This window comes from Heptranchias perlo, chromosome 2 (assembly GCF_035084215.1).
Source record: "Heptranchias perlo isolate sHepPer1 chromosome 2, sHepPer1.hap1, whole genome shotgun sequence".
Taxonomy (NCBI): domain Eukaryota; kingdom Metazoa; phylum Chordata; class Chondrichthyes; order Hexanchiformes; family Hexanchidae; genus Heptranchias; species Heptranchias perlo.
In genome coordinates, this window is record NC_090326.1 from 146541874 (window position 1) to 146562689 (window position 20816).

At 42.9% G+C, this 20816-nt stretch overlaps 1 protein-coding gene across 6 annotated transcripts in view; it reads right to left on the reverse strand.

Moving 5' to 3' along the window:
* Positions 1-20816, reverse strand: part of dync2i1 (dynein 2 intermediate chain 1) — a 94875-nt gene that overhangs the window by 11378 nt on the left and 62681 nt on the right. For all 6 annotated transcript variants that reach the window (XM_068007968.1, XM_068007984.1, XM_068007975.1 and 3 more), the window contains 8 exons: positions 20625-20754; positions 19812-19984; positions 18039-18201; positions 16827-16940; positions 15536-15597; positions 11368-11419; positions 6470-6527; positions 475-574 (listed from right to left, as the gene is read on the reverse strand). In XM_068007968.1, the coding sequence (XP_067864069.1) occupies positions 475-574; positions 6470-6527; positions 11368-11419; positions 15536-15597; positions 16827-16940; positions 18039-18201; positions 19812-19984; positions 20625-20754 (852 nt within the window). The remainder of the gene's footprint in view (positions 1-474; positions 575-6469; positions 6528-11367; positions 11420-15535; positions 15598-16826; positions 16941-18038; positions 18202-19811; positions 19985-20624; positions 20755-20816) is intronic.

The following is a 20816-nucleotide window of genomic DNA, read 5'->3' on the forward strand; positions in this document are numbered from 1 at the left end:
GCGGAATTTAAACTGGAATCCACGTCTGGGGATAGTTGCTGAGAAAAGAGATGTGGCTGTGAAAGTGTTTTAGCGAACACACAATCAAACACAACAAGGGAGACAGATAACAATGAAGGTGAATAGGGGAAGAGAGCCAAATGAAAATCACGTTGAAGAGTAGAATCTCTTCATGGTGGGCCTTCCTGGAAAAGAAGTGGCAGTGCATTAAAAAATAAAACAAAAAGCAAAATACTGCAGATGCTGTAAATCTGAAATTCCTGTTGCCCTAATGGATGATCTATCTTAGTTAACACTAACAAAAAGAGTCAATTGATTTTTCTTTCTTTCCTTTCATATTTCATACTTGAATCTGTTCTAGCTTACGTTTAACATGAATTCAACAAAATGGGGCATAAGTAAATCGGTGGTGTCCATAGGGTTTTCATTTGTATTAGAAAAAATTTATTATATTAATAGTTTGCAGCTACTCACAATATCTGTTCCAATAAAGAAATGATTAGGATCTGATGGCAGAAACCTGATACTCAAAGTCTGAGGAGATCCCAGCTGCATGAGATTTCTTGGGAAAAAGCTGATCAAACACAATAGAAAAATAGCAACATCAATAAACTGAATTTGTGAAAGCTATAGCTATATACGAAGAAACAAAAACATCCCATCTAGTGTACAGTTAGATTCCTCATTTGCCAATTAGTACAAGGGCAGACTAAAAGGATATCAGCAAAATGCTACTGTATGAAACGGCACCAATGAACTGCATGATCCAAGTCGAAGGTTAAACTAAAAGCATGTAGGCATGTAATACTTTATAAAAATGGAACTAGAGATACAAATTCACAAGACTCATTCAGGAATGTTATATTAATTGAGAATATTGCAGTGCTGGAGAGAGAGGATGTCCTTGAGAGGTCAAGGACAAAATCTATTTGGTTAGAGTTAAGAAACAACAGAGGTGCCATTACACTACTGGGTGTATTCTATAGGCCACCAATTAGTGGGAAGGATATACAGGACAAATTTGCAGGCAAATTACAGAGAGCTGCAAGAACTATAGAGTAGTGATAATGAGGGACTTCAACTATCCCAATATAGGCTGGGATAGTAATAGTGTAAAGGGCAAAGAAGGGGAGGAATTTCTGAAGTGTGTTCAGGAGAACTTTCTTGATCAGTATGTTTCCGGCCCAACGAGGAAAGAGGCATTGCTGTATCTAGTTCTGGGGATTGAAGTGGGTCAAGTGGAACAAGTGTCAGCGGGGGAACATTTAGGGAACAGTGATCATAGTTTAAGGTTTAGATTAGTTATGGAAAAAGACAAGGAGCAAACTAGAGTAAAAATACTGAATTGGAGGAAGACCGATTTCAGTGGATTGAGAATAGATCCGTCCTGGGTAAATTGGAATCAAAGATTGGCAGGCAAAACTGTAATCGAACAATGGCCTTTAAAAAGTACAGTCTAGGTACATTCCCACGAGAAGGAAAGGTAGGGCAACTAAAGCCAGAGCTCTGTGGATGACGAGAAAGATAGAGAGTAAGATGAAGCAGAAAAAGGGGGCGTATGACAGATGCCAGGTTGATAATACAAGTGAGAACCAGGCTGAATGTAGGAAGTACAGAGGAGAAGTGAAAAAGGAAATAAGAGGGGCAACGAGAAAATATGAGAATAGATTGGCAGCTAACATAAAAGGGAATCCAAAAGTCTCCTATAAGCATCTAAATAGTAAACAGGGAGTAAGAGGAGGGGTGCGGCCGATTAGGGACCAAAAAGATCTACGAATGCCGGCAGAGGGCATGGCTGAGGTAGTAAATGAGTACTTTGCGTCTGTCTTTACCAAGGAAGAAGGTGCTGCCAAAGTCACAGTAAAAGAGGAGGTAGTTGAGATACTTGATGGGCTAAAATTGATAAAGAGGAGGTACTAGAAAGGCTAGCTGTACTTAAAGTAAGTCACCCGGTCCGGATAGGATGCAACCTAGGTTGCTGAGGGAAGTAAGAGTGAAAATTGCAGAGGAGCTGGCAATCTTCCAATCCTCCTTAGTTATGGGGCTGCTGCCAGAGGACTGGAGAATTGCAAATGTTACACCCTTGTTCAAAAAAGGGTGCAAGGATGAACCCGGCAACTGCAGGCCAGTTTAACCTTGGTGGTGAGGAAGCTTTTATAAACGATAATCCGGGTCAAAATTAATAGTCACTTGGACAAGTGTGGATTACTAAAAGAAAGCAAGCATGGATTTGTTAAAGGCAACTCGTGTTGAACTAACTCGATCGAGTTTTTTGATGAGGTAATAGAGAGGGTTGATGAGGGCATTGCGGTTGATGTTGTGTATATGGGCTTACAAAAGGCGTTTGATGAAGTGCCACATAATAGGCTTGTCAGCAAAATTAAAACCCATGGAATAAAAGGGGCAGTGGCAGCATGGATACGAAATTGGTTAAGTGACAGGAAACAGAGTAGTTGCGAATGGTTGTTTTTCAGACTGGAGGAAGGTATACAGTGGTGTTCCCCATGGGTTGGTACTAGGACCACTGCTTTTTTTGATATATATTAATGACTTGGACTTGCGTGTACAGGGCAAAATTTCACAATTTGCAGATGACACAAAACTTGGAGGTGTAGTAAACAGTAAGGAGGATAGTGATAGACTTCATGAGGATATAGTCAGGTGGGTGAAATGGGCGGATACATGGCAGATGAAAGTTAATGCAGAGAAGTGAGAAGTGATACATTTTGACAGGAAGAATGAGGAGAGGCAATATAAACTAAATAGTACAATTCTAAAGAGCGTGCAGGAACAGAAAGACATGGGAGTATATGTGCACAAATCTTTGAAGGTGGTAGGAAAGGTTGAGAAAGCGGCTAAAAAAGCATACGGGATCCTGGGCTTTATAAAAAGAGGCATAGAGTACAAAAGCAAGGAATTTATGTTGAACCTTTATAGAACACTGGTTCGGCCACAACTGAAGTATCGGACTCAATTTTGAAATGGTGGCGGGATGGCAGCGGGGGGAGAGGGGGACATCGGAGCAGGTGGGTGCAGGTGACATCGGTGGAAAGGTAGATTTATTTTGTTTTTTTTAAGCTCTGTGCAATGGTTTTTTATTTAATTTATTTTTGCCTGATCTGGCCCTTCACGCCTGGTTTTACCAGGCGTGAATCGGAAGCCGTGGGAAAGCCGCTCAAGTAAATTTAAAATTGGTTTAACTATCCACTATGTCAGAAATGAAGTACCTCAAGTACCTCAATGAGGTATATTTGGTTCTTTAACTATTAAAGTCGGCGGGGCTGCTGCATTCGGAAGCGGGCGCACACGCAGATGTGTCCGTGGGAAACCTGGAAATCGCCGGGTTGGGGCCGGCTTCCTCAACTGCTCGGGATTTTCCTGATTTTCGCAGCCACCCCCCCCGCCCCCCCAACTTCATTTGAAAATCGGGGCCATTGTGTCCAATTCTGGGCACTGCACTTTAGGAAGGATGTGACAGGCTTAGAGAGGGCACAGAAAAGATTTACTAGAATAGTTCCAGGGATGAGGGAATTCAGTTACGTGGATAGACTGGAGATAGACCGTTATTTAAAAAGGGTAGTAGGCAGAAGGCTGGAAATTATAGGCCAGTTAGCCTAACATATGTGGTGGGTAAAATTTTGGAGTCTATTATTAAGGAGACAGTAACGGAACATTTAAATAAGCATAATTTAATAGGACAAAGTCAGCATGGCTTTATGAAGGGGAAGTCATGTCTGACAAATTTGCTTGAGTTCTTTGAGGATATAACGTACAGGGTGGATAAAGGGGAACCAGTGGACGTAGTGTATTTAGACTTCCAGAAGGCATTCGACAAGGTGCCACATAAAAGATTATTACTTAAGATAAAAAATCACGGGATTGGGGGTAATACTCTGGCATGGGTGGAGGATTGGTTATCGAACAGGAGGCAGAGAGTTGGGATAAATGGTTCATTCTCGGACTGGCAACCAGTAACCAGTGGTGTTCCACAGGGGTCGGTGCTGGGTCCCCAACTCTTTACAATCTATATTAACGATTTGGAGAAGGGGACCGAGTGCAACATATCAAAATTTGCAGATGATACAAAGATGGGAGAGAAAGTTGAGAGTGAGGAGGACATAAAAAACCTGCAAGGGGATATAGACAGGCTGGGTGAGTGGGCGGAGATTTGGCAGATGCAATATAATATTGGAAAATGTGAGGTTATGCACTTTGGCAGGAAAAATCAGAGAGCAAGTTATTTTCTTAATGGCGAGAGACTGGAAAGTACTGCAGTACAAAGGGATCTGGGGGTCCTAGTGCAAGAAAATCAAAAAGTTGGTAGGCAGGTGCAGCAGGTGATCAAGAAAGCCAACGGAATGTTGGCTTTTATTGCTAGGGGGATAGAATATAAAAACAGGGAGGTATTGCTGCAGTTATATAAGGTATTGGTGAGACCGCACCTGGAATACTGCATACAGTTTTGGTCTCCATACTTAAGAAAAGACATACTTGCTCTCGAGGCAGTACAAAGAAGGTTCACTCGGTTAATCCCGGGGATGAGGGGGTGGACATATGAGGAGAGGTTGAGTAGATTGGGGCTCTACTCATTGGAGTTCAGAAGAATGAGAGGCGATCTTATTGAAACATATAAGATTGTGAAGGGGCTTGATCGGGTGGATGCAGTAAGGATCTTCCCAAAGATGGGTGAAACTAGAACTAGGGGGCATAATCTTAGAATAAGGGGCTGCTCTTTCAAAACTGAGATGAGGAGAAACTTCTTCACTCAGAGGGTGGTAGGTCTGTGGAATTTGCTGCCCCAGGAAGCTGTAGAAGCTACATCATTAGATAAATTTAAAACAGAAATAGACAGTTTTCTAGAAGTAAAGGGAATTAGGGGTTATGGGGAGCGGGCAGGAAATTGGACATGAAGCTGAGTTCGGATCGGTCAATGCCCTGTGGGTGGCGGAGAGGGCCCAGGGGCTGAGTGGCCGGATCCTGCTCCTACTTCTTGTGTTCTTTAGATTTGTGGTTGGGATCAGATCAGCCATGATCTTATTGAATGGCGGAGCAAGCTCAAGGGGCCGATTGGCCTACTCCTGCTCCTATTTCTTATGTTCTTATGTTCTTAAGCTCGGGTTGTTCTCCTTAGAGCAGAGAAGGTTGAGAGGAGATTTGACAGAAGTGTTCAAAATCGTGAATGGTTTAGATAAAGTAAATAAAGAGAAACTGATCCCATTGGTGGAAGGGTCAAGAACCAGAAGACACAGGTGATTGGCAAAAGAACCAAAGGCGACATGAGGAAAAACTTTTTTACGCAGTGAGTAGTTATGATCTGGAATGCGCTGTCAGAAAGGGTGGTGGAAGCAGATTCAATTGTGGCTTTCACAAAGGAATTGGATTAATATTTGAAGGGAAAAAATTTTGCAGGGCTATGGGGAAATGGACTGACTGGATTACTCTTACAAAGAGCCGACACGGGCTCAATGGGCTGAATGGCCTCCTTCTGTGCTGTAACCCCATTCTATGAATGTTAATTCTTCTCATGTAAAATGTGTTTTCTTATTTTTTAAAAAAACAAGCAAAGAAATGCTCATTCTAGTCTATATTGGACATTATAATGGGGCAGTAAACAACCAAACCAAAATGAATACAGAACAACAGAGGCCAATGTAATTAAGAAGAAGTATTAAAAGTAGTATGAGCGATAAGCAAGTGGGTTTCAAAAGGTACAAGGAATTCAGTAGGTAAGAGGATTGGGTAAATTTTAAAGACCAGCAGGTGAAAAAGTAAGAGAAACACTGAACATGATGCTCGGAACACATTCTGTAACAGCAAAGGAATGTTCAATTATATAAGCAGTAAACAAATGGTGAAATGAAGTATTGTTCCAATTAAAAATTAGATTAGGAAACTGGAAGCTGGGGCCATTAAACAGGGCATTATTAAATAATTATGTTCCATCTGTCTTTACTCAGAGAAGGAAAAGTTACTTGTCAGAAACCAGATTTTCAGTAATGACAGAGGAGGAGCTATACAATATTCCTATAATAAAGGATATGACAAGGCAGCTGGTCCAGACAATTTGCAGTTAGAAGTCATAAAAGAGATGGAATCTGTAATTAGTAAAGCTTTAAATAAAGAACAATAAAAGTTTACTGCACAGAAGGAGGCAATTTGGCTCATCGTGTCTATGCCAGCTCTTTGCAAGGACAATAAGGACTACAGGCAGACAAAGTAAATTTGGGCCAGCCAAATTTTGCAGTTCCCTTGAAGGTGAAATGCCCAAAATGGCTGAATTGTATTCCTGCAACACAAGTTTTAAATACGCGTTTTCCCATTGAAGCTTGTGAAAATAACGGAGATTTGAATAAATTTGACATACCCACCCGTGCTTCGTCACTCAGCAGGACTAAGGCACGTGCACCTGAAAATACACAACAAGCACAGCCAGCTTACATCATCATAGAATTAACCCCTATAAACCTACCTGCTCACATCAATTGAAGAGCTGTGGATTAACTTTACCTTCCCACCAGGGATCAGACCTAGAAATACAGAAAAGATGAAAGAAGACACTTAACACAGCGCAACTGCCAACGGTATTATTATTAAATGTTGGTGTTCAGAGGGATTTCGGTGTCCTTGTACATGAAACACAGAAAGTTAACATGCAGGTGCAGCAAGCAATTAGGAAAGCAAATGGTATGTTGGCCTTTGTTGCAAGGGGGTTGGAGTAGGAGAGTAAGGGAGACTTGTTGCAATTGTACAGGGCTTTGGTGAGACCACAGCTGGAATACTGTGTACAGTTTTGGTCTCCTTACCTAAGGAAGGATATGCTTGCCTTAGAAGCGGTGCAATGAAGGTTCACTAGATTGATTCCTGGGATGAGAGGATTATCCTATGAGGAGAGATGGAGTAGAATGGGCCTATACTCTCTGGAGTTTAGAAGAATGAGGTGATCTCATTGAAACATATAGGGCCCGATTTTAGCACCCGCTATTGGCTGCGTTCTCGTCGGGGGGAGCTCGAAAATCGTGAAATGCAGGATCCCGACCGGATCCCGCCTCGATCCCGTCCACTTCCGGGTTCCCCGCTGACGTGCCAGCGTGCGCGCGCAGCCCCCGCTGGTGGGAATCCCGCAGGCAATTAAAGCCAGCGGGATGCCACTTGAGAGTATTTATTTAGCTATTTCAGGTCATTAACTGACCTGATTAAGGGACTGTGTGTGATTTTGGATCAACATGGGACTGTTACCCACACTGGGGGAAACACTCCCAGATCGAATGGACGTGTTGCAGCTGTCAGCCTGTAGCAGCTGCAAAGGTCCATTTGACAGGTGGTGGGGGAGACCCTCACCCATTGCAGGAGGCCACTCTGTCACTTGGGACAAAGTTTGGCCTCCACCACCCTCCTCCTGACGGTCAAAGTCACCAACCTGCACACTTACCCCGGGGTCCAGAGACATGTACCTACCTTGCGGACCCCCTCAGATGTACATCTTGCGGACGTGGGCCGCCGTAGCTGCAGTCATGACCTCCTCGGAGGGCGAACAGCATCACCAGCCTCGCCATCCACCTCTGACAGGTGGAGCTCCACAACAGAGTGCTGTGACACATCCACCTGTACAGCAGGAGGGAGGGCTACCGCAGAGAGAGATGCGTCGCAGAGGGCACGACCCTCGCCACAGGGTCCACCGACCGAGGCTCAGCCTCCTGGACCTCTCTGAGCAGCAGTGCACACGGAGGCTCAGAGTCAGTCGACATGTAGCCGTGGACATCTGCAGCCTCTTTCATGCCGAGCTGCTCCTGACTGGCCCGTGCACCATCTTCCTACCTGTCGCTGTCAAAGTCACCACTGCCCTCCCGAACTTCTCCTCCGCAGCCTTCCAGGGTGCAACCGGGGACATCGCCGATGTCGCTCAGTCGTCTGCGCAGAAGAGCCCTGCAAATATACCTACACCCACTCTGCAGTGACACAATGGGTGGCATCAGTGGTGGGTCCTCATAGTGATACCCAGGAGCGGGCATTATTGCACAAACCGGACAGGATTCGCGAAGACATGGCAGTAGTGGTGCCAATATAATGTGTGATGTGAGTTGTTCTGAAATTCAATAGAAGTCAAAACCATGACAAACCCTCAAACACCCTTGTGCATCCCCTTCATGCTCACGACACGTTTGCCTTACGCTGCCTACTGCACATATGTGATGCATGCCCTGTGGCTGCAGCACAGGTGGTGGCAGGTTGAGTGAGGCTGGCCGTGAGAGAGATGCACGAGAGGGTGAGTATGGGATAGAGCCATGAGATTAGATGAGGATTGGGTTGCGTGGTAGTGGCGGGGTGAGTACTGGCGAGGTGAGTAGGTGCAGGTAAGATGAGGATGGGGTTTGAGTGGGTATGAAGGGTGATGTGACAGAGTAGTGTTGGCGGTGCCGAAGGAGATGTGGGGTGGGGGCAGTGTTGTGGCAGACGGAGTGTAGGGGAAAGACTTTGTGTTCTCACTGCGGCTGACCTACTGCGGTCAATGCAGCGCCTCCTGCACTGTAAGCAGGTGGGCCATATGTTGGTGGCGCAGGTGACCCCCTCTGCCACCTCGAGCCAGGCCTTCTTGGTGGCAGAGGCAGGCCGCTTCCTCCCGCCCGCCGGGTGGAAGATCTGTGTCCTCCCCCTCCTCCTCACCCCATGTATTGATACCTGGGGTGAGGCATCATTAAACTGGGAGCAGCCTTCCCCGTGGGCTGCTCCATGCAGTCATCTTTGCTATTGGTTGCAGCATGTCAGTGGAGGACTGCCCCTTTAAATAGAGCGCCTCCAGCTGACAGATCGTACTGCGCATGCGCTGCCCGCCCGACGCGCAGATCAGCAGCGGGGAACCCGGAGGAGCAAGTAAGTGGCTCCAATTAGTGGGTTGCCTGCTACGATCGCGCGGGAAACCCACTAATTTCACCGGGCGCATTACCCACGCGCCCGCTCGCCCACCCGCCGAGAACCCGCACCCATGCTAAAATCGGGCCCATAAGATTCTGAGAGGGCTTGACAGGGTAGATACTGAGAGGCTGTTTCCCCTGGCTGGAGCCATTTAGAACTGAGGGGAAGAGAAATTTCTTCACTCAGAGGGTTGTGAATCTTTGGAATTCTCTACCCCAGAGGGCTAAGGATGCTCAGTCGTTGAGTATATTCAAGACTGAGATCGATAGATTTTTGGACTCTCAGGGAATCAAAGGATATGGGGATCGGGTGGGAAAGTGGAGTTGAGGCAGAAGATCAGCCATGATCTTATTGAATGGTGGAGCAGGCTACTCTTGCTCCTATTTCTTATGTTTTTAACATGAAGAAGCCAAAACCACCCACAACTCAAGGATTATCCTGGAGAGTTAAAATAACTCCTGACTTCCTTTCTCCATCACCAACTGTTTCTTTAAATCCTTCTCCTTTGCCTCTTCCACCCTCACTTGCAACAAGTGGAAGGGGCTCATAGACTTTTATGTTACCAACATTACGTCCACCCGTTCAGCTGCCTCTGCTGCTTCTCATTTTTCCCCTTGCCCACAAGGCCATGCCTTTCCACAGGAGTCCCATCCTCAACCTGAATCCCTCTCTCTCTCTTTTGTTTCTCTTCCTTCTTGCCCCATGCACTCTATGAGTTCACAGGAACAGGAGTAAGCCATTCAGTCCCTCAAGCCTGTTTTGCCATTCGAATAGATCATGGCTGATCTGTACCTCAACTCCATTTACTCAATTTTATTCCATACCCCAATGACTGCCTACTTCTATCTCTCCTCATCCAAGATCCTCCATTCTAGGTTTCACCCAGAGCACTGAGGCAACATTGGTCAAAGTCCTAATTAACATCTCGTGTGAGTGTGACTATGGCTCTCTGTATCACCTTATCCTCCTCACTTACTCGATTACCTTCAATACCATTGATCATTCTGTCTATTTCAAACATCTCTCCTCTGTGGTACTGCTCTTTCAAACATACCTGTTGCAATGCAGCCACTACATCACCAACAACGGCTTCTCTTCCTCTGCCTGGACAGTCACTTCCGGTGTATCCAGGCTTCTAACCTTGTCCCTTCCACTTCATGTTACCCGCATGGCAATAACATCAGGAACCCTGGGTTGACCTCCCAACGTACGATGATGACAGCTCTATTTCTCTATCGTCCTAAAGGTTATTGTTACACTCAGATTGCCTGCCCAATGTCAAGACCTAAATAAGCCAAAATTTCCTCTAGCCTAATATCAGCGCCATCTCTTTTGGTTCAAGACTGCATTTAAGTGCCTCTGGCCTCAACTCCATCGACCTCCGCAGCTGCCAACTTAGACTGAGTCAGGAGCTGAGGTACCTCTGTGTACTGCTGACCACGAGCTCAGCTTCCTCCTCTACATCTGCTTTCATCCCCTCAGCACCAAAACCATAGTTTGTGTCTTTAAGGTTTGACTTCTCTAGTGCTATCCTGGCCATGCTCCCTCCCTCAACTTCAATTCATCCAAACTGTTGGAGACCATATCCTCACCCACATTAAGTCCTGCACTCTCATCCTCTCCAAGGTCCACTGACTGCCCGCAAGTCGAGTTGAAAATTCTCTTCCTTGCTATGAAATCCCTCCATGACCTCACCCCACCCGACCTTAGTGATTTACTCCTGCCTTACCTCCCTGTATGCACTCTTCACTCCTCCAGACTTCTTGTTCTTTACTCCACCATAAGTGGCCATGCATTCCGCTCTAGCCCTCTGGAACTCGCTCCTCTGTTCCAACCACCTAGGCACCTCATTCCCCATTTTCAAAAGACCTTCTCGAAAACCCTCTTTTTGACCATACCTTTCACCCTCGAACTCTCTCCACTTGTTCAGCAATCCACCATTTTGTCCTCCTTAACATAAGAAATAACTTGCATTTATATAGCACCTTTCATGACCTCAAGATGTCCCATAGCACTTTATAGCCAATGAATTACTTTAAAGTTGATTTTTTTTTAGGCATACACAGCAACCAATTTCCAAACAACATGGTCCCACAAACAGTAATGAGATAAATGACCACTTCATCTGTTTATTGATTGTGTCAGTTAAGGGATAAATGTTGGCCAGGACAGTGGGAGAACCTCTCTGCTCTTTTTTTGAAAAGTGCCATGGGATCTTTTACATCACCCTGTAAGAGTAGATGGGGCCTCAGCTTAATGTCTCATCTAAAAGATGGGTCACTCCCTCAGTACTACACTGAACTGTACCTAGATTATGCGCTCAATTACTGGAGTGTGGCTTGAACCAATGACCTTCTAACTCAGAAGGTGAGAGTACTCCCGCTGAGCCAAGTTTGACACTTCAATCTGATTTTCTGTTTAATTACTTTTCCTTGCTGTCCTATATTTTATACATACCCAAATCAGTCAGAGAACCAGCAAGATCTGCCTTTTGGAGTTCAACCACTACCTGAAAGAAGAAGGAATTTGCATTTATATAGCACCTTCCACAACCTCAGTAGGTGCCAAAGCACTTCACAGCCAATGAAGTACTATTAAAGTGTCGTCACTGTTGTAATGGAGGGAAACTCAGCAGCCAATTTGCACATGCCAAGGTCTCACAAAAAGCACCGAGATAAATGACCAGATGATCTGTTTAAAGTGATATTGGTTGAGGGAAAAATGTTGGCCAGGACGCTGGGGAGAACTCCCCTGCTCTTCTTCAAGTTGTACCATAGGATCTTTTACATCCACATAAAGGGACAAATGGGGCTTCAGTTTAACGTCGCACATGAAAGATGGGACCTCTGACTGTGCAACTCTCCATCAGTACTGCACCGGAGTGAAGCCTAGATTATATGCTCAAGTCTTACAGTTGGGCTGAAATCCATGACCTTCTGACTCAAAGTCAAGAATGCTACCAATGAGCCAAAGCTGAAGAGAATCAAACAACAGAAAAACTTGACAGATTCATGACGTACATGCAACAAAAGTATTTCTTCAGTGTTAAATGAAAAGAAATTCTGACAAAAAGTCTCTGTTCCACACTTTAACCTATCTTTTCAGATGCTAATAGACCTGATGTGTTTCTACAGCAATTTTTTTCCACATGTTAGAACTATTATTGTTTTCTTGTCAATTTACATAGAATGTACAGCACAGAAACGGGCCATTTGGCTCCACACAAGCCTCCTCCCTCACTACTTCATCTAACCCTATCAGCATATCCTTCTTTTTCTTTCTACTTCATGTGTTTACCTAGCTTCCCTTTAAATGCATCTATGCTAGTGGCCTCAACTAGGGTCTCCTAGCAGAGATATTTGAATCATCGATAGCTACAGGAGAGGTGCCTGAAGATTGGAGGGTAGCAAATGTTGTGCCTTTGTTTAAGAAGGGCGGCAGGGAAAAGCCTGGGAACTACAGACCGGTGAGCCTGACTTCTGTAGTGGGTAAGTTGTTCGAGGGTATTCTGAGAGACAGGATCTACAGGCATTTGGAGAGGCAAGGACTGATTAGGAACAGTCAGCATGGTTTTGTGAGAGGAAAATCATGTCTCACGAATTTGATTGAGTTTTTTGAAGGGGTAACCAAGAAGATAGATGAGGGCTATGCAGTAGACGTGGTCTACATGGACTTCAGCAAAGCCTTTGACAAGGTACCGCATGGTAGGTTGTTACATAAGGTTAAATCTCACGGGATCCAAGGTGAGGTAGCCAATTGGATACAAAATTGGATTGACGACAGAAGACAGAGGGTGGTTGTAGAGGGTTGTTTTTCAAACTGGAGGCCTGTGACCAGAGGTGTGCCTCAGGGATCGGTGCTGGGTCCGCTGTTATTTGTTATTTATATTAATGATTTGGATGAGAATTTAGGAGGCATGGTTAGTAAGTTTGCAGATGACACCAAGATTGGTGGCATTGTGGACAGTGAAGAAGGTTATCTAGGATTGCAACGGGATCTTGATAAATTGGGCCAGTGGGCCGATGAATGGCAGATGGAGTTTAATTTAGATAAATGTGAGGTGATGCATTTTGGTAGATCGAATCGGGCCAGGACCTATTCCGTTAATGGTAGGGCGTTGGGGAGAGTTATAGAACAAAGAGATCTAGGAGTACAGGTTCATAGCTCCTTGAAAGTGGAGTCACAGGTGGATAGGGTGGTGAAGAAGGTCAGAACATTGAATACAGGAGTTGGGATGTCTTGTTGAAGTTGTACAAGACATTAGTAAGGCCACACTTGGAATACTGTGTACAGTTTTGGTCACCCTATTATAGAAAGGATATTATTAAACTAGAAAGAGTGCAGAAAAGATTTACTAGGATGCTACCGGGACTTGATGGTTTGACTTATAGGGAGAGGTTGGATAGACTGAGACTTTGTTCCCTGGAGAGTAGGAGGTTAAGGGGTGATCTTATAGAAGTCTATAAAATAATGAGGGGCATAGATAAGGTAGATCGTCAAAATATTTTCCCAAAGGTAGGGGAGTCTATAACGAGGGGGCATAGATTTAAGGTGAGAGGGGAGAGATACAAAAGGGTCCAGTGGGGCAATTTTTTCACTCAAAGGGTGGTGATTGTCTGGAACGAGCTGCCAGAGGCAGTAGTCGAGGCGGGTACAATTTTGTCTTTTAAAAAGCATTTGGACAGTTACATGGGTAAGATGGGTATAGAGGGATATGGGCCAAGTGCAGGCAATTGGGACTAGCTTAGTGGTATAAACTGGGCGACATGGACATGTTGGGCCGAAGGGCCTGTTTCCATGTTGTAAACTTCTATGATTCTATGATTCTAACTACTCCTTGTGGTAGCGAGTTCCATATTCTAACCAATCTCTGGGTAAAGAAGTTTTCAAGAAAATTTTTTCGACAAATTCATAAACATTAATGGATCATTGACTTTCAAATGTCGTTTGTCAATAAATAAGCATATAAAATAGAAAATAACAAATAATAAAACAACTACTTTTATTCAGACCATTGTGTAGTTGCCTTCCTCCACCCAACTTTGTTCCCCCTGTTCCCACCGGTTCACATACTATTTCCCACTGTACTCCTCTGACCCAAAAGTTTCTGGTACAGGTACACAATTTCTACCACTGTTTGTCAAGATAAAGATCACATTGTCACATGTAATCATCTTATCTGCTTGAAAAATCCATCCTAAATATTAAAAGATATATATCAGGGTGCATTGCATTGTGGAACTTATCAATTAACGGACTGAACAGCTCAAACAATTAGCAATTCATTGAATCATGGAATATTAGAGCACAGAAATAGGTCTGCAACAAGGTTTTTCTCTTTTTTTTATTTGTTTTCAGGATGTGGGAGACACTGGCAGAGCTGCATTTATTGCCCATCCCTAGTTGCCCTAAGTAGTGGCTGACTTCTCCTTGAACTGCTGCAGTTCTTGAGCTGAAAGTGCACCCATAATGGCGTTAGGTAGGGAATTCCCTTATGTTGCTGTGTCAAAATGCTGAAATGGCAATATATGTCCTAGTCAGCATGGTGTATGACTTGGAAAGGAACCTAGGCATAATGATGTTCCCATGACATTGCTGCTCTTGGTGGTAGAGGTCGCAGGGCTGGCAGCTGCTGTTGAAGTAATCTTGAAGAGTTTCTACAGTGCATCCTGTAGATAGTAGATACTGTGTGCCATTGGTGGGGGAAGTGAATACTGATTCCAGTGGCAGAGGCACTGATCTCCAAAATTATATTCTCTCCATATTGAAAATAAATCAGTTGAAAGTAAAAGCTTTTCAAAATAATATAGCAGTGAAGGTCACCCAGAGTGAGATACCATGGCCACATTCTAAGGACTAGTTAGTCGAAAGAATGCTGTTTCCATCAAAGCCTAAGTTCATATAAACACTAGAGTAAGATCAAAAGCTCATTAAAAAAGCTGTAAACATTACGAACGATTTATAATGTGACCCACGCAATAGCAGAGAATCAAAGTAATGGGTAGAGGACAAATTTTCTTGTAAAGAAGCATGGGAAATTGGTTCAGAACTTACACAGTTGCTTATTTACAGAGAGGTGATGTCATTAACTAGTTCCAGGAAATCACACTCTAATTTCCACGTAATAGGCAGTTTAAAAAATTGTAAAAGTAATTAATTAAATTACAGATAATTGCACTGAAATAACTAACTAGATTAATTAAACATTAAAATAAATCACTAACAAAACAACTCAAACTTGGGAAAAACATTTGGGATGTCACTCCAAAAACTATAACACATCCCTCAGAAAGATCCTAACATATTTTTGGGGAACGGGGATGAAATACATACCCGCAGTGAATATTTTATATGTGGAGACATTGAGAAAAATCTAATAGATTATGGTGAGATTGATTCAATCCCATTATATAGATACTCTGATCCAAACAGAACAATTCCCAGCTAATTATTCATGTATTTATCAGGAGTGAACTACCCAATCCAGAGTCACAAAATTACAGCAACCTCACTGGTCTATACTGAGTATAGACTCATGCACTTACATCTGTTAACTATTCCAGCCTAAAAAAATAAATACTCAGACCTTTATGTGGAGTGATATGACTAGTAGTCTCGTGCTTACCCACAGATTAAGCAAACCACTTTCATCGAGTGATGCCAGCTGAAATGACAGCCCTGAACTTCCTGAGGTAGAAAAAAGAAAATCTTTAAATACTGAAATGCAAAAAATGTGCAATTGATAACTATCCCAGAACATCTTATACATAATTTGAATCTATCCTCTTATAAACATAATACAAAAAAAATGGTAATTCTATAGGGCAGAATTTTTATAAAACTTTTTTCTTGTTTCTCCTCTTTTTTCTCAACCAATTTACCTCCCTCCCCTGCAGTCATTCTCCCTTTGCTGGAATTCAGTTCCCAGCTCCTTACCCCAGTAAGCATTGCACATGTGCGAGCCTCGACATTGGAAGATGATAGGCTATTCGAGCGCAGAGTCATTACAGCTGTTCTTGGTCCTGTTCTTGACCCAATGTGACACATACATCCAGCAGTGATTGCTGGGTGGCGATCAGGAGCAGAAGCCTCAGCTAATGTTATCGACTTCTTAATGTAGAGGTGCTGAAGCCAATTGTGAAGCCCCTACCACTATTCCAGCTGAGATTAGCTGATTCACCTCAAACCAAGGACAAACATGTAGCTCAGCTATTTCTTGGATAAATTTGCTGAGCCTTCTGGGGTGGCCTAAAATCATCCTCATCAACCTGCACCTTGCCATGCAAAGACGAACGTGGTGTTCAGGCCACAATTTCCTACATGGCGAGTTTGGTTTCAGCCATTTCATCAAATGGAAGTGTCAATCAGCAGGCAAGCTCTTTCCCAGTAGGAGGAGAGAAAAAAAACAACAAAATAATTTGTCAGGTCACTCCAAGCAGTTGATTACAAAATGCATTGACAGAAGCTGGGCTGAGATGATTTGCCCGCTGTAGTGGCCATAAATGCGGCACAGCATATTTGAATCCAAAACCAGCATGAAGAAAAGCAACTAAAGAAATGAGGGTGGAGCTTTTTTTAGTTGCCGTTATTATAAACGCTTAGAGCGAGCTAATCGCGTTAACACCACATATGGTGAGGCCTGTAATGAAATAGTTAATTTAAGTGTTACATGATATTGCTCAGATTGAAATACCAGGCTCTAAACATCTAACAGTCGGGAAAGACATAAAACAGGGTTAACAGAAAGTTGGACATGGATCTCCAGAATAAACGTATTTGTAAAGAATACAACAATAAGTTAGTTCTAAATTATACTCAATGGAAATAAAATAAATTAGAAGTCTTTCATGCAAGACAAATTATGATGTTTGACAGAAAAACTGATGGAAAGTCTACAATGCTGACAGAAAACATACCTTCCTGGGATGCCAAGAGTGAAAGCCCAACACCATGATTATCAAAGGAAACAGATGACACTGGATCAACAGCCTTCACTGCACAAGAGTGATTTACAGCTGTCAGAACACCATCTGCAATGAAAGCGCACTTAAATAAAACCCCACATCCTCAGAATTTTTTTTGCAGTTTCTCATTATTTTGTAAGAACGATTATACTTTTTGCAATGTGATGATAGCAGGTTTCCATACAATATATTCAACTTTGGCAACTGTACTGTTTGAGGGATATTTGTCTTTGATCTATGCCAAATGGTCTTCCATTGTCTATTGTATCTGTGAACCGCAACTCAGCCAAGTTTGTCTGTAAAACCTGACCTCAAAGGAATTTTAAAGGCTCTTAACTGGGTTTTTACTGCCATTCTTTAGTTAATTTTAAATTCTGAGATTGAGTCAGGAGGCAGAACTCCACAACAGCTAGTATGTTGTCTATCATGGTTCAAGTCCATTCAACAAGGATTATGACAAGATGATGTCAGGAAGGATTCACCCTCATAGCAACTGATATTTTGAAAAGGACTTTCTCAGAACTGATGAAGAAAATATTGAAATGGGTAATGAACCATTTATGGACATTGCTCAATACATCCAGAATCACTGAGCTTTCCCAACATCCTTGAACACTCCCAGCTCAACAGATAAGGAAGGAACTGTCCAATCTAATCATATAGCAGAAGTGGGCAGGGTACAACTCATTTCACATCAAAGCAGATGAGAGGGTAGTTTAAATTTAAATTATGTACCTGCTTTTTTCTTTAATTAACAGGTCTCTTGTGCATCTCCCCGCTCCCCACCCTCCCTTCGTCCACCATTGGCTGCTGTGTCTTCAGTTGCCCACTGCCTATACCCCACACTCTGGAACTCCCCCCTTGAGCTCCTCTGATTCTTCACCTCCTTCTCCTCCTTTAAGACCCTTCTTAAAACTCTTTGACCAAACATTTGGTCACTCTTCCTAATATCTCATTCTTTGACTTGACGTGCATTTTTTGATGACGTGCATTTTTTGTTGATGCACCTGTGAAGCATTTTGGGTGTTTTTCTATGTTAAAGGCACTATAGAAATGCAAATTTTTATTGTTGTTAGTATATTAAAATTGTAAGAGAAATCAGCACCACCTTTTGCATGAACTTGCCATATACCAGCTTCAGTCACTGTTGCATCTTTGACTCACCAGTAGAGAACGTTGGAGTTCTGAGAGTCCACTCTTGGCCCCCGATCTGAAGACTGTAGTGTATAATGGAGTGTTCACGAAGATCCCAAGCCACAACTGAACCATCCACCGTTCCAGCAAACACAGATGTCACCTTACCTGGGCTAAAGCAGCAGCATTGCACCTGCATTAGAATGGGAGATTATATCAGTATTTTCTTTAATTAATAAGCTTCCAATACGGCGAGCTGGATTGAAAACTGGTTTCACATCAGAAAGCAGAGAGTGAATAATCTCTACTAGTCATTGCCCCCAGTCAGAGTTCCACAGGGATCTGTTGAGTCCTCTGCCTTTCACATTATTCAGAATGACTTGGAGGAGTACATCTCTTGCAATGTTAGAACATTGCTGACCATATCAAACTACTCGACCAGGTGAACAATATAAATAAGTTTAGTTAGAAGTAAATGAAGCCTCTGAACTTAGTGAGGTCACGAGTGTTATAGGACACAGAAACAAATGCAAGTTCTGATTTCCTGCTCTCCTAACAGGGAAAGGAACCAAAAATCTGATGAGAATATGCCTATCAAGTTTGCTGAAAACCCAAATTACAAAGATTTTCAATTATCTGAACAGTCGCGATTCCTCACCCCCTTCCATAGCATGCAAATGAAACTCATTTGCACAACTTACTGAACTCCAAGTTCACTGATTTGGTCCACCAATAAGACAAGGCATTTCTTAAGCCACTGTGATTGCCAAATTTAAACAGATGACCCCAGCAGCATTAATAGGAACAGTGCCAACTATCCCAATTTCCAGCCTTGTGCTTTTCAAAATCAGAGAGCAGTAAGCTGGCATTGGAAAATAATGTGGAGGGAGGGAGCCCTACCATTAACCTTCCAGCAGGTGAGTAGGGCAGACTATAGCAGGCTGGGAGATGGTTGGAGAGTGCAGGAGAGCAGGACTGGGATAGGAGTGGAAAATCTGATCTATTGAAATATCAAAGATTTTCACTGGTTCCCTTGGATTTTAATATATCCAGATCCCATGAGGTGATTCTTAGGCTGTTCAAAGTATCAATTACACTATGGGGCAAATTCACTAATTTGAGCTTCCGGTGAAAGGGCTGCGCTCAAAAGAAGCACAGGCTGGAGAATTAGCGCTGCAGTGTTGTAGCCCAATGTCCCAATCTGCCCTTCCTTTGAGTCTCAAAGAAGTGAATTTACTTTTAGAAGAATACTTTATAGTGTCTGCACTGGTAAGCCTGGGAATAACTTACTTCTTCTTTTGGTAAATTTTTATATCCATCAAGGTGAGAGATCCTATGCTGTGAAATGGAATATCACATGGCTAAACACCAAGTAAAGGTTTCTATATTGTGCTCCAATAATGTGCCTAAGCCCAAACTCAGAAAAACACCCCATACTGCACCAGTGTGATATGTTATTTTTCCCACACCAGTCACTTGGTATCTCAGTTAAATGGAAGGATAGATTTTAGGTATTTGCACTCACAACACGGGAGCTTCATGCTCTTGGGGTGCATATTGGGAATTTGGGCATGGACGTTAATGGGTCCCACAGGATCTTCCATCCTTCCATCTTATGATTTACTCAAGCACTGGCACTACAACACCACTCTACTACTAATTAGTCTGAATTATTTTCCTATCTATGGTGTTAACAGGGTTAATGCTATTTTTCCTATGTTAAGTCCTATTTCATTATCAATAATTGTTTCCATAAAATTTTTCGGAATAAATACAAATATAGATAATTAAGTTTCCACACACCTCGGATTCACAGACAAGGACTTTCTGAGGAGCTGACGGTTCCCAGATATTCCAAACACAGATTATGTAATTGCTGGCTAGTTGGACTACCCCAGACTTTTCAGGAAGACTATGGACTGAAAGCAGGGTTTGTCTCTGGACCTGTGAAAAATGTAGGCACAAAACCTCCCGACCTACAAAAGAAACATAAACACACATACTTACCATTTGGAGAATTACTAAAATACAATCTTAAAACTATGGTTTTGTGATTATTTGTGGAATTCTGAATAAAGTGTTTCCTACATTTACAGTACTGTATTCATCAATCTGAATAAGACAGTACTGTGTACAATATGTCATTTTAAAAGAGCTGGTGATATAGCTCCACCAAGTGGTATGGTATGGGTCTGCAAAGTCTTAACCAATCAGTGCAAGGCACCAAAATGTGACGCTTCTCCCCAGGGAGAAAGGAATGGGCAAGCACAAAACATTGGGAAGGCTGTATAATGTGGAAAGATAACGCAGATAGCACTGCTGGACAAGCTGAGCAACAGGAGGTACAGAATTAAATGATATGCCATCAGCCATGCAGGAAATTTGATTGCAGCAAGTGCGCCCAACGCAAATTATGAATGAAGAACATAAATACCAAAATAAATGCATTCCAAAGTGAAGAATTACTACTGAAAGAAATTACGAAAAAACAATATTTTTTCATAAAAGAACTTGCAAATTGATTAAACAAACAAAATGTGTGAAAAAGACAATTCAAACAGTAAATATGAATAAAGTTTATATTCCACCCTCAAACACACACAAACTATTTATTACCATGTAAAAATGGCAAGTTTGTGTTCAGTTGAGAGCAGCCATCACTGACTGACAAACTGGCTGCCTCCGATTGGATGTTCTGACTGGCTTGGTTCTCTGCTCGATCTTCTTCCAGCAACACTGCTATTACCTGTCAAGGTATTAGAGTGATACTGTTAGCAAGCAGGGAAGTTAACACAAAAAGCAACCAAC